General features: G+C 38.7%; 1 protein-coding gene across 1 annotated transcript; it reads right to left on the reverse strand.

Moving 5' to 3' along the window:
• Window positions 1-3,084: 3,084 nt before the first annotated feature.
• Window positions 3,085-12,552, reverse strand: LOC131184008 (membrane-spanning 4-domains subfamily A member 15-like). Its single transcript, XM_058154881.1, has 7 exons — window positions 12,232-12,552; window positions 10,875-11,122; window positions 10,005-10,127; window positions 9,767-9,823; window positions 8,160-8,294; window positions 6,667-6,801; window positions 3,085-4,413 (listed from the first exon to the last, which is right to left on the reverse strand). Exons 2-7 carry the CDS (start codon window positions 11,088-11,090, stop codon window positions 4,306-4,308), a joined length of 774 nt encoding a protein of 257 aa, XP_058010864.1. The 5' UTR covers window positions 11,091-11,122; window positions 12,232-12,552; the 3' UTR covers window positions 3,085-4,305.
• Between the last annotated feature and the right edge of the window lie 340 nt (window positions 12,553-12,892).

The raw sequence follows: 12,892 nt of genomic DNA on the forward strand, positions 1-12,892 counted from the left end.
AATACTAATACAGAGTAAAGAAATCAAAGAGAAAGATAAATGCAAAAGTGCAGGAAAAAAAAGATGAAAAAAGAAGACAGAAGCTCTGCAGCAAATAGAAACATAATTACAAAATTATCTCTTACTCTGATTACAAAAAGGATCACTTTTTTCTACTACCTATTTTTCTTCTAATTATGAAAAAGTGTAGTCACAAGTTCATTTTAGGAGCCCTGGTGGCACAGTGGTTAAAGTTCAGTATCACAGGCAAACTTTACCCACAGTCTGCAGTTTGATCCTGATGGGGCTCAAGGTTGATTCAGCCTTCCATCCTTCCAGGGGTCAGTAGAATGAGGACCCAGACTGTTTACAATGTTGAAGCAAATAATTATAATTATTCAATTATAAACCACCCAAAGAATACTGTAAAGCACTAAAGGTGATATATAAGCCTAAATACTCTTGCTAATGCTAATTTTTCTGTTTCATGCAAAGTTTCTAAGAGGTTTCCATTCTGTCCAGTCTTTTCTCTAATCAAGGAAATCAATTTAGCCTTGTCTGCAAGTTCCGTCATTTTCACCAACCATTCCTTTATTGTGGCTTATGTTAAACCTTCCCATTGTCATATATAAAAACAAAGTTCCCTGACTTCTTTCTCATTGTCTGTCCGCCCATCCTGAAGAAAAGCATCTGGTTTTAATTGTACCTCAGTATTTAAAAATCTTCTGAATTTGTGTGGCATGGAGGCGTCAGGAAGATGATAAAAGCTTTCTAATCCTCCTTCCCTACAACTTGTCCTCTCAATTCATCTTCTAGGGGAGGAAGGATACTTGAGAAATAAATATTTTTTAGCTAACCTAGTTTCCCAGAGCAAATAAGATGCCTATTGGACCTTTTCACTTCCTAGTCCAAATCTGCCTCTTCTGAAAATAATAACCCTTATACCATTACATTATAATTGAAATGTGTACAAATTAATGGGGAAAAAATAAAGGCCATAATCATGCAGGCAAGCTGAAAACTTGTGAGATCACATGAGACCACTGCAATCTCACGAGAGTTGGCAAACTCAAAATGTATCAGCCTTTTTAACAATAACAACACATTTTTAAAAAATCAATTTCACTTTAATTGTAGAAGCCACAATTGACATTCTAATGTGGATAAATGCCCAGATGTCATCTCTCCCTGCATTAGAAGCTATCAATGGAAGCTAATATTAACATAGATGGTAAAAGGGAGATAATTTTCACTAAGCTGTCATTCAAGCTGAGCGACTGAACCAGCTTACTTCACAGGGACATATCCTGAGGATGTTTCACATCCTTTCCCTCAGTTGGAGAGATGGTTCAATAGGATTTGCTCCCTGTGCATAGCTGCTCCCTAGTTGCAGTTGTCCTAACAATATATTGCAGGGAAAAATTCTCAATTGTTCCCTCTAACCTGGGTGCTTGGAGGAGGAGGGGGGGTTCTGAATGAGGGCTGGTGTGGCTGATTTAGATATCTTTCAACCTTAGTGATCTTGGAATAACCAGTCTGTCCATTCATTGCAGAAACCAATGGCCCATCAGGCAGAATCCTTCATGGAGTTCTGTGTCTCCAGAGGTCTGGCTCTACCACTTTTTCTGACTCTAACAGAAAGACCACTGAGCAGAAACCTGGTCACAAAAATGCCTCACAGGGTGACCTGCCTATTGGGCCTTTCCCCCCCTAACCAGGACTGACAGAAAGGTCATTTTAGAGAGGGCTTGACCTATCACTACCACAGCCTCAAGAGTGGTAGAGAAAGCAATAAAGAATTACCTCCGTTTCTGTCTGACTGACAGGCAGGTTGCCACAAAGCAATCTCATTGTGCTCAGGGTGAGGTAGAGTATCTTTCAGCACTCAGGCTACAGGTAGTCCGCATTTAACAGGTTCACAGTTACGGATCTTCTGGTTGATGACGTACAGTCATAGGGAGTGTAGCTCTGTGACCCTAGGCTCAACTCTCCTTGCTGGGGGGGGGTACTTAAAGGGCTAAAGTCACCTTGTAGGGGTGACAAACAAAGGGGGGATGCCTTGCAGATTGCAGAGAGTGGCAACTCTCTGGCTTGATCCGAGGCTCACTCTCCTAGCCAACAACAAGGAAGGAGAGATGGCCATTATGGCTGCCAGGAAGCTGGGACAACCAAAGAAAGAAATGTGCTGGAGCAGTGTTTGAACAGTGGACTGAAGATGGTTTTTAACTTTTTAATTAGGGATTAAACCCCAAAGAAAAGAAACTCCGAAAAGATTAACCTCTAAAATGTTTAAAGCAGCTAAAAATCACATAGAGGAAAACTACAGACCTGGAAGAAAATGAAATCTAAGAGAGGATATTATTTCTAAAATACAGAATAACTGGATTTGAATATTTTATTGACAATATTTCGAAGAGACATTTTAAAATGTTGGAAATATTGGAGTGAATATTGGGGGGAAAATATTTGAAGGAATTGGAACCCTGTTAAAATTAGATGCCACACTGAAATCGTAGGCGATGATGCCATCTACTAGTGAAAGAAAGGAAATACATGTTCTGTCATAAGGCTAAGAAGGCTTTGGAACAATCTCAAATTTTGAATAGAGGTAAACACACCTGGAAGTCTGTATTTTTTGCTGCACACTGTTGGATATCTATTTGTTTCATGACTAAGGAGGGAAAATCTCTGATGCTTTTGAAGATTGATAAGTAGAATGGTTCTCAAACACTTGGAACTATTATTTGAATTAAAGAGCTGGGTAGGTGGCTAAAGAAGAAAAAGGAAAATCTGAAAGGAATAAACTGACTGGTGGAGGACTATAAAGAATTATAAATGTTGTGTATCTCGAGTAACTCTGGAACTGAGTGGAAAGCTTTAAAATTGGTTTTTTGATGCCAAAGACAATTAAGAATGTGGGTTTTTAAGGGGTTTGTGAGTAATCTTTGGACTTATTAAAACAAGACAAAATGTTTCAACAGCAAATAACAAGCATATTTTAAAAAGAAATGTCATCGATGTTTCAAAGTATCTGTGAAATTATAATAAAGAACCACAAAGAGATGGTGGATTTGATGGATCATATAGGTGTAAGACTAAGAAGTGTTCAGCAAATAATAATGAAAAATGAACAGGAAACCCAGAAAATAGAGGAGAGAATAGAAAGCAGAAAGACATTCTTGAAGTGAGGACAGAGACACTTATAGATATGGTGAAGTCTTGGCAGTGAGGGGAAAAGGTAGAAGAGAGACTACTTGGTCCATGAAAAAATGACATAGGGAGGCATAAGACTTCAAAGGAGGAATATAGAAAGCATGCTAAAAAATCAGTAAGAATTGGTATACTAAAACGAATGAGAGATGAGGGGTAGGAATAGGATACGCACCGATATAAGATAAGTGTTATTAAAATTTAGAATAGAGGTAGGAATTAGAAAGAGGAAAATATTGTTATGTATACTTGTATATAAAGTTTTAAAATTAATATGTAAAGGGAAGGATCAGAAGTTGAAAAATGTCTCTGTTGTAATAATAATTACAATAGTAATATTATTAAGGTTATTTTGGTTATTAACATTGAGTAAGATATTGAATAACCAAATGAGGAATTATGCACAAGGTGGAGTAAATATTATAATGTCAACAATTTTAATTGTATACTTATAATGTTACAATGGTAGAAATTAGATGGGGGAAATATTACGATAAATGTTGTTACATAACATGTTAAAATCAGCAGTTACAAGAAAGGAGAGGAAGTTGAAAGATGACTGTATTCTATATAATGTGATTAGAAAGATGGGAGTATGATTAATGTAGGTGATCACAATTGTTAATTTTATTATTATTGTTGGGTATCAAAACGAATACCCAGAAGTGATACTGCTCATGTATTTAATATACATACACATTTAAAAATTAAAAAAACTTAATTAAAAAAGAGTTCACAATTACACCAAAGATGGAAAAGCAACCAAGCCTCACATTTACCGCCTTTAAGGGTTGGTAAAGCAAAGGAAAGCTGAAGAACATAAATACAGTCGTGGTTTCACTTAGAAACCACTTTGCTTAATGATTGACAATTTCAAGTGTGGTTGCCAAACAAGGACTATCCGTATAACTACATTGCTATTAAACCTCTGCGTTTATGTCAATAAATATAGTTTTAGTAGCTGCTCTTTATGTTGCTGTAGTTCTCAAATTACAACTGGACATTTAGTAACCATTCAAAGTTACAACAGACTTGAAAAAAACATGGTCATGGGATTGCTACTCCTGAAACCCCTGTTGCCAACAATTCTCAGATTTCCTTCCTGGTGTTCTTGTTTTACTGAGATTTGGTAATCACGTTATCATAAGTTGGTGGAGGATTATTTGGTTCAGCTGCAACTTCTCCACCTCCGATGACTTGGTAAGGCACAAAAAGCACCGTTGGCTGTAACAGAAAAGAATAGTCAATACAAAAAATATTCAGGGATGCATCTATTACTCTAGGTAGGAGGAAGATTCTCCAGTTGTGTGTTTTTAACTGTGATGCTGGCAGTCTCACAAACAGGCTGAAATCCTTAATAGCTCAAAGTCCCGACAGAGAATTATTTAAAACTATAAATTAACAGGCAAATGATGAGCATTTAAGTAACTTTTGTTGATCAAATCTGCCAGCCTTATCCACACATTCACAAAATGTCTGCTCAGTATCTCCCACCTACCTATTTTTATTGATTTTTTATTTATTTATTTTGTCACAACAATATATGTAACTATCATACAGAAAGGTTATATAGTATATAAAGGTATAAGCATATATATATATATATATATGAAGAAGAAAAGAAAAACAATAGGACAGGAACGGTAGGCACTTTTGTGCGCTTATGCACGCCCCTATCAACAAGTGTGACAGGAAAATAAAAACCCCTCTCCCCACCCCGAGCATTTTCTGTATAGAATAGATGACCTTCTGAAATAAAGATGGTACCAATTGGGATGGTCCTCTGGAAATTGGTAAGTGGCAAGAGAAGTCAACTGGCTGCTCCTCAGGACATTTAAGGACTGGTTTTATTTTGTGGTTTAGTTTTTTATTGCAGTTGTATATTGCTTATATTTTATGTTTCTGTAGTTGCATTGTTCTAGGGTCCAGTTTAATGGAGGACCAAATAAATAAACAAACAAACTTATGATTTATTCACAAATGCTATCAGAATATTATCTTATTTTAACAATTTAAAGGCCTGAAGAAGATGCATTATCCTCCAAGGGAGGTTATTTTTTTGGTTTCTATAATGGATTCAATTGGCAGTTGCTGTGAACCGATACAAATAATAATAAAGAAAAATATTTGTAAGTCAGGGTTGAAATAACGGGATCCTGAGCTTGGTTGGTTTTTTTTTTTTGCATTGTTTTTTTTGCAGATGTTTCATTACCCAGATAATAAAACTGATGATGTTACCTAATTTGAGTAATGAAACATCTGCAAGAAAACAACCAAGCTAGAGAGCACCAAGGACCCTAAGACAGGTATGTTGATATAGCTGCTTACAATATTTTTAGAGTTCTTATTTTGTCAGGTCAAATCATATTTACCCACTTCAGTCTTTGTTCTGTTCCATTTTCTCCCTCTCAAATTAATCTAAAACCATGATGGCGAACCTGTGGCATGCGTGCCAGAGGTGGCCCTGAGCCTTCTCTGTGGGCACGCGGGCCTTCACCACCTGCTCTTCTGGTTACCAGTGTGGGCATGCACACCGGCCAGCTAGTCTTCACAAGTGCCAGAGCACCAGAAACCCAAAAATCAGTTGGGCGGTGTGCATGGTTTCCAGCATGCACATAAGTGTTAGCCAGCTGGTCTTTGTGCGTGCTGGAGCCAGCTGGTCTTCAAGTCTCTGCAACTGTGGCGCACACGTGTGCTTACACATGCACATTCTGGTTTGGCCACTCAGTGTGGAAAAGATTCACCATTACTTATCTAAAGCATTTCTGAAAGGTTGAGAGTATGTTACTGGTACAAAAGGAAGCCAATTGTCATTTCTGCTGAACAAGGGACAGACGTGGCTTTCTGACCTACCACAAAACTTGCCAATGCGGAATGTTGGTACATGGTTGGTAATTCAATTGTTTCCAACTGATTTTTTCCAAGGCCTTTATAATAGTGCTGTTAGAATCTCTTTATTAGCACATCTATATTTGGAGACCTTAGGTAGCATATGGTAGTCATGTGTTCAGCTGTTTGAGATTTAAAAATAATGTTTGTTTTTTTTTAAATGGTAGCATTGTGGGAAAATGTGATCAAGTGACAGATACTTTAAATCAATGTAGTTACACACTAAAGTAACAATATTTAGAATTGAGCTCTTGAAAATGGAGACATCAACTTCTGCATCACTGAATTATAAAGAGACCACACAAACTGTTGTATTCATGACATTCACTCTCTAGCAAAACAGAAGCTGGGGAAAAATTCCATCACCTAATTATCCATATGCAGAAGCAAATAATCACAGGGTGTTGGATCACAATTCAAACTTCTCCTAGATATAAAGATTACTGGGTAACTATTAACCTTCAGGGTAATAGCAAAGAAACAAGCAAAAAGTCATGTGCAAATACAAAGAAGAAAAATGGACAATCTTCTTTACATTCTTTAACAATGAGAACTGCTAAAGCTATTATCGAAGTATCAGATAGTTACCTGGGCATCACTATAGCAAGTTGCCTGGCAGCCGAAATGAGCCAGGGAAACAGCGATGCAAAATTCCAGCAGGCTGAACAAGAGCAACACACTGGAGAGGCCAACACTGATATTCTGTAGACTCCCTATAACATCCTGTAGACATGTAGAAAGATAGCTTTAATTTGCTGAGAAATTAAGGTATGTATTTTATTTTATTGAATGTGCTACACCACTAGAAGGGACTCCCAGCTGCTTCCTTGGGAAACACCGAGGAACAATTGTATTGAGAAAAACAAAGACACTAACAGGTAAACCTAAATTTACAACCACAATTGGGACCAGAATTTCCATTATTAATCAAGGTGGTTGTTCAGTGAGTTGTGCGTAATTTTACCTTTTCTGCCACTGTTGTTAAACAAATCGCTGCAGTTAAAAGAATCATACTTGTTAAGTGAATCCAGCTTCCCCACCACCACCGTCTTTGCTGATCAGGAGCTGGCTGGGAAAGTCACAAAGGGAGCTGCAACTGTCCTCAATAAATTGCTAGTAGCAAAACCCCCAAATTTTAATCATGTGACTGGGGGCGCTGCAACAGTTGTAAATACAAGGAGCGCTCATAATTTTTTTGAGTGCCATTAAAACATAGGTCAGTAAATGTACAATTGAAAATTGAATAATTGTAAATTAATTGTAAATTAAAGACTATCTGTACAGCCTGTGTGATCTGAGAAAAATGCATCAGGGAACATTAGCATCTCTTACATTTTGCAATATTCTAAAGGGAAGTATTCTGACCCTCTCACTGTTGAAATAAATTTGCTTGCCCTCCATTTCCCAATAGGAAATTTGGGGGGGGTCTGTTTTCCTGCTGCCTGAAGAGAAGTAATGGAGGAGAGTGTCTAGGGAGATGCTCAGTCATCCAGGTCATGGCTGTCCCAAAGGTGCTTTTTCAAGAGGCAATTGGACTTTCTTGTTTTCCTGGGAAGACATTTTGCTTCTCATCCAAGAAGCTTCTTCAGCTCTGACTGGATGGTGGGGAATGGAAGGATTTATAATCCTTGCAAACAGTTGGTCATTTGCATCATTTTAGAGAGTTGTTGACGCGACCATCTAGTCAGAGCGCTCCTTTGTTTTTTACTACCTAAGCCCTACTGTAAAACAACAATTTTTTTACACTGTACAGAGACATTGTCAAATTATATGTATAAACACATTTAGATATATATTTTTTTTAAAAAACCTCCCCCCAAATAAATAAACCGGAGAAGAAGAAATCTACAAAGTCCTACTCACTTTGCACCTCAATGACCAGAAGACTGATTCCCCTTATTTAGCAAATATATTAAAAAACCATTCAAATGAAATAGCACTCATGTTTTTGTGACTTAGACTTATTGAAGAAAAGATTTTCAAAAAAACTCAAAGGGTTTGGGATATCTTTCCTGTATATATAATGTCCTTCAGAATTCTGCACATGAAGCCAAAATTTAAGACCCGATTGTGTTACTTACAAGTAAACTGTCATTGTCATAGTAATGGTAATATCTCATAAAAGCACTATTGAAGATCATCTCACACAGGTACAGGATGATACCAGTTAATGCCATTACAGCACTTGTGATGTTCAATCCTACACTAGATTTCACCTGAAACAGCAATGCACCAGAAAAAGAGAAATTAGTTACAGTGTCACTATGTTAAAGAACAGGTTTATGCAAAGCATAAAAACAATTAGCCCCAACCAGTGGTGGGATTCAGCCAGTTCGCACCAATTCGGGAGAACCGGTTGTTAACTTTGTGAGCTGTTTGGCAAACTGATTGTTGGAAGAAATCATTAGGGCAGAGAACCGGCTGTTAAATTACTTGAATCCCACCACTGGCCCCAACTATGGTAAAAACAGTGAAAAAGAAATTCTATGTGTGTGTTTAATGACACATAACCAGTCTGTGGTGAAACCAGACAACGTCCACTAAGATCATAGGAATCAAACAGCAGCAATAGCAGGGTTTTCCACAATGGCTAATGGCAAATGCCACAATTCATTTGAGGGCTTTTCTGTCAAATCCCTTCTTTCTCTTTCTAGATGCCAGCCTCCATCCAGGCAGGGTAACAGTGAAAGGAAAACAGGTAAGGATTATTCATCCTTAACATTTTGGTTAAAGAAATCCCACACTGTTTATTCCAGGACATGACAAACTCTAAGCATTAAATGTTAACCTATGCAACATTACACAGAGGCAACCAGAGATATAGGAATAGAGAAACCTTTGGACCAATACTAAAAATTTAAAAATTCCTCTGTTTTCGGTTCATTCCTTTCAGGAATGTAGTGTTTTTCCATTAAGATGGCCATTTTTCTTCTCTTGAATTCACACAGTGTTCCTTTACAAGACAAAAATATTTCTATGTTGCTATGAATACACTTTAAACCAGAGAGAGACAGAGGAAAAGAATGCAATGCAGGAGGGCTACCATCAGCTCTCTCTTTGATTCCCACACGTGTTCCATACTTTTACTCCTAATACACTGGCTTCTTTCTAATGTTGCTTTCAGGTAGGAACATTTCTGAAACAGGAACTTCTGTCAAGATGGAGGAGGAGAAGGAGGAGGCATGTTGGAGGTCTGGTTCAAGACTAGAGAATGCAAGAAGATACCCCTTTGCTCAGGACTAGCACTATTACTATTATTTGTATACTACTAACTACTATTACTAGCAGCAACTAAGGAAGCTCTGGCAGAACAAGTGCCCTCATCATGGTCCTTGACTCTCTCAGGCTTCTCTCATTTTTGCAATGAGAGGACCTGCAGTGCTGCAGGTTGCACATCAGGAAGGGAACTGGGGATGAAGCCCATCACAAAATGGGGACCAGGGGAGGCTCTAATTCTGGACGGTTCAACATTCTCTACTGTTGGTGTAGGACTTTCAATATAAGCTAAACTTGAAAGCAAAAGTCGATAAAAGAAGGATGTTGGTGGGGCTTTTGAGTTTGTTTCTATTCTCAAATGTTGATTTAAGACTGAGCAGTATCTGAAGACAATAGAAAATATAAAGAGTACTGGTGAGTTATTATGAAGAAACAGCATAAAAGAAAATCAAGTGCCATATAGCTTTCTCACCAAAGCACGATTTTGACGGTTCGCAGCTGATACACATAGTGATCCAGAAGAAATGAACTATGGAAAAAGAAACAGAAAAATATTTTTGTCCACTGGAAATATCGATGGAAAAAAAAATCAGAAAAATCTGGCACCCACGAGAAGCCAGGAAGACTCCCATGCAAACATGACTTTTATATGTATGCCTTAATCATTAATGCCATGGTGCATGGCTGAATAGGAATTTGCATATACTTACAAATATCCCTCCCCAAAAGGGGTAACCTCCAATTCCAGACAAGTTAAGATAGTTAGAAGGAATGAGACAAAGTGAGATAGCCCCAAAGCCTATGTGGATCAGCCCAATCACGATCTGGATGGCCTAAGGAAGAAAAACACACAAAATAAGACAAATTGCTTATCTTAATCTGAGCAAGAGAAACATTTTAATCTGTTAGCACCCCAGGAAAGGCATCACTTTCTATCCATCTTTGAAAGGTCCTTCAAAGGTATTGAGGCTTCTAAGCTTCCAGTGCAGGTGTTGACCCAAGGCCTGGTTTCCTATGGTGAAAAATCCAAATGGGGAGAAGGGACAGTTTGAGACACCATTGTCACTATGTAATAGACATTTACTCCAGATTATGATCTAGTTTGACCCTCAGCGGGACCTCTTTTGTTGGAAGAAGGTCTGTAAGAATATCATGATAGGCCTTTGAGAGAAAAATATCACCTCTCACTACAGACTCCTCTGCAGGAGGAAGTTGATCACGGTCATAAGCACAAACTGACTTCAACTGGCTTGGGCTGGAGCCAATCCATGACCAGGTTCTTCTGCAGAAATGCCCAACTGCACTTCTCAGAGGGAAGGGAGAAAAAGAGACCTGGCTGAAACCTTGGCTGAGCTCCACTTTCTCAGTTAAAGAACAGGGAAAAGGAATGCATATCCGAATCAAAATGTTTTCTAGAAACACAAATGAAACTACCAGGTAGAACAGAGGTTTCGGGAGTATATTCCAGAACCAGACAACAAACAAGCCAACTTCCAGGACTTAAACATGGGGCTCTCAGGTCTCTTCATAGTTCTAAAACCTTAATGGATTCAAATAGGCACATAGAAACGCATGTGTACCCCAAGCACTTTGGGCTCAGCATTGAAGAATCTCTCCAAAGGACGCTTTTGTGGAACTTGTTGAGGAGCATTGGTGGAAATTCCAAGTTGCTGAGCTCCATACTGAGGATATGGAATTGCTCCAGATGCCTGAAGAGCAACACCGGACAATCCAGGGGCCATTTGGATTATGTTTGCTCCATTAGAGGGGATGACAACTATGGTTCCACTGGCCATTCTTGCTGGAAGTGTTGCCACAGTTAAATTACCTGCAAATAAACAAGTGAGGAAAAGTTAATGTCTTAACATCAAGGAGGCAAATTCTGGTCCTTCTTCTTAATGTCTCTTTATGAGATAACATTTGCCTGCAGTAAAACTGAAGATTTCCAGAAGGGTTCAGGGAACAGGTAGTAAAATAATATAATATAATAATAATATTAATATTTTAATACATACAACTTTCTCAGGAATAGAAATCCTTCCCTTCCCAACATTTAGCCAGAACCAAAGAAGCTTCTTGGTTGAGAAGCAAAATGTTTTCAAGGAAAAAAAACCCAAAATACTCCAGTTTCCTTTTGAAGAGCACCTTTGGGACAACCATGACCTGAACGATTTAGAATCTCCATAGATATCAGGGAGAAAAATGTTAATCAGAATATGGAGAAGGTACTTTCTAAACTGAGTACCACCTCAGATCCACCCAGCCAAATGTCATTTCTCATTTGGGAACGGTTTTATTGTACTTGCTGGATGATCATGCCAATTGACACCTTCCAGCAAATTCATTCTGATTTGGACATAAGTTACTGGGAAGGACACAAGAACAGGGATCTGTATCCCACCTTTGTTTCATTGATGTGGGAAGGTTTCGTATCAGAACACAACCAGCCTGAGGTTTCTAAGAAAACTCCGGACAACCCCAGAAAGCAGTGAAGCGATTCAGTAAAATCCCAACTGCCATCGACATCTAATAACGCTCCGGATTTTTAAAACTCTGACCCAAGGGCCCGAATTAATCCCACCAGTTAGGATTTATACAGATCATAAGAGGAAGCTACTTCCTTCTTGAGCTGTATTAATGGGAAGTCAACGTTAAGCGAAAATCGACCCATCCACCCTCCTTTGAATGGTGAACTTCAAATATTGAATCTTTTTAAGTTTACATGGCGCCTTTGCGCGTATTGGGCACTTCTATCACGGCAAGATTGATTGCAAACTCTTCCCTGTCCGCTAATTCTCTCCTGAAATCCTCCCTGCTAGAAGACCTGCGCTGGCTGAGAAGGACGGTGGATGACTGCAGGGGAGAACTGGCAGGCACGGGATGGTCCACATATTAATTCCATTTTAATTTTTTAAAAATTAACCAGAAACTACTCACGGCAACCGCTCAAGACGAAGTATACGAAAGCCTAGGAAAAACGAAAGTAATGTGCTAACTTCCTACAGTAACGTAACAAGAAAAAGTGGAGGGCGGAGTTCCGCTGTCTACTAAAAGGGGGGATTTACTCATAGCTTAATTGAGGACTCCAGAAAAAAACATCTTTCTTGCCCCTTTAAATGTAGCGACAAATAACAGTTTGGGGCCAGGAACCTTCTGCTTGTTCAGAAATGAGAGGAAAACTGCCCAAGTTTATAAAGTCCTGTTATTCTCAGGCTAAAACGAAGCATTGAAATCAAACTCATCCTTCAACATCTCTTTCGCTTCTCTCTCCAAAGTTTTCAGCCACTTTGGAGACTTCCACAATCTTCACAATGGCTGCTAGAAAGAAAAACAAGACGCGCACAGCCTCTCCATTCCTCCCCCTTCCCCCGAGCTCTTTAAGTAGCCCTAGTCCATCGGAGGATTCTTTTTCTCTCTTTTCTGGACCGCATCGTTTAGCCAATAAACAGGTGACAAAGATAAATCCGCTCCGCGTATTGGCAAAGTTAGGATGAGTAAATCTATTATGTTTCGTTTTGCACTTAAACCGAACATTTGCTTTTTGGTTGACTCTTCCCCTATTATACATTTCCTCTCTTTTGGAGAGACCCCCATTTCT

Source organism: Ahaetulla prasina, chromosome 1 (genome assembly GCF_028640845.1).
Source record: "Ahaetulla prasina isolate Xishuangbanna chromosome 1, ASM2864084v1, whole genome shotgun sequence".
Taxonomy (NCBI): Eukaryota; Metazoa; Chordata; class Lepidosauria; order Squamata; family Colubridae; genus Ahaetulla; species Ahaetulla prasina.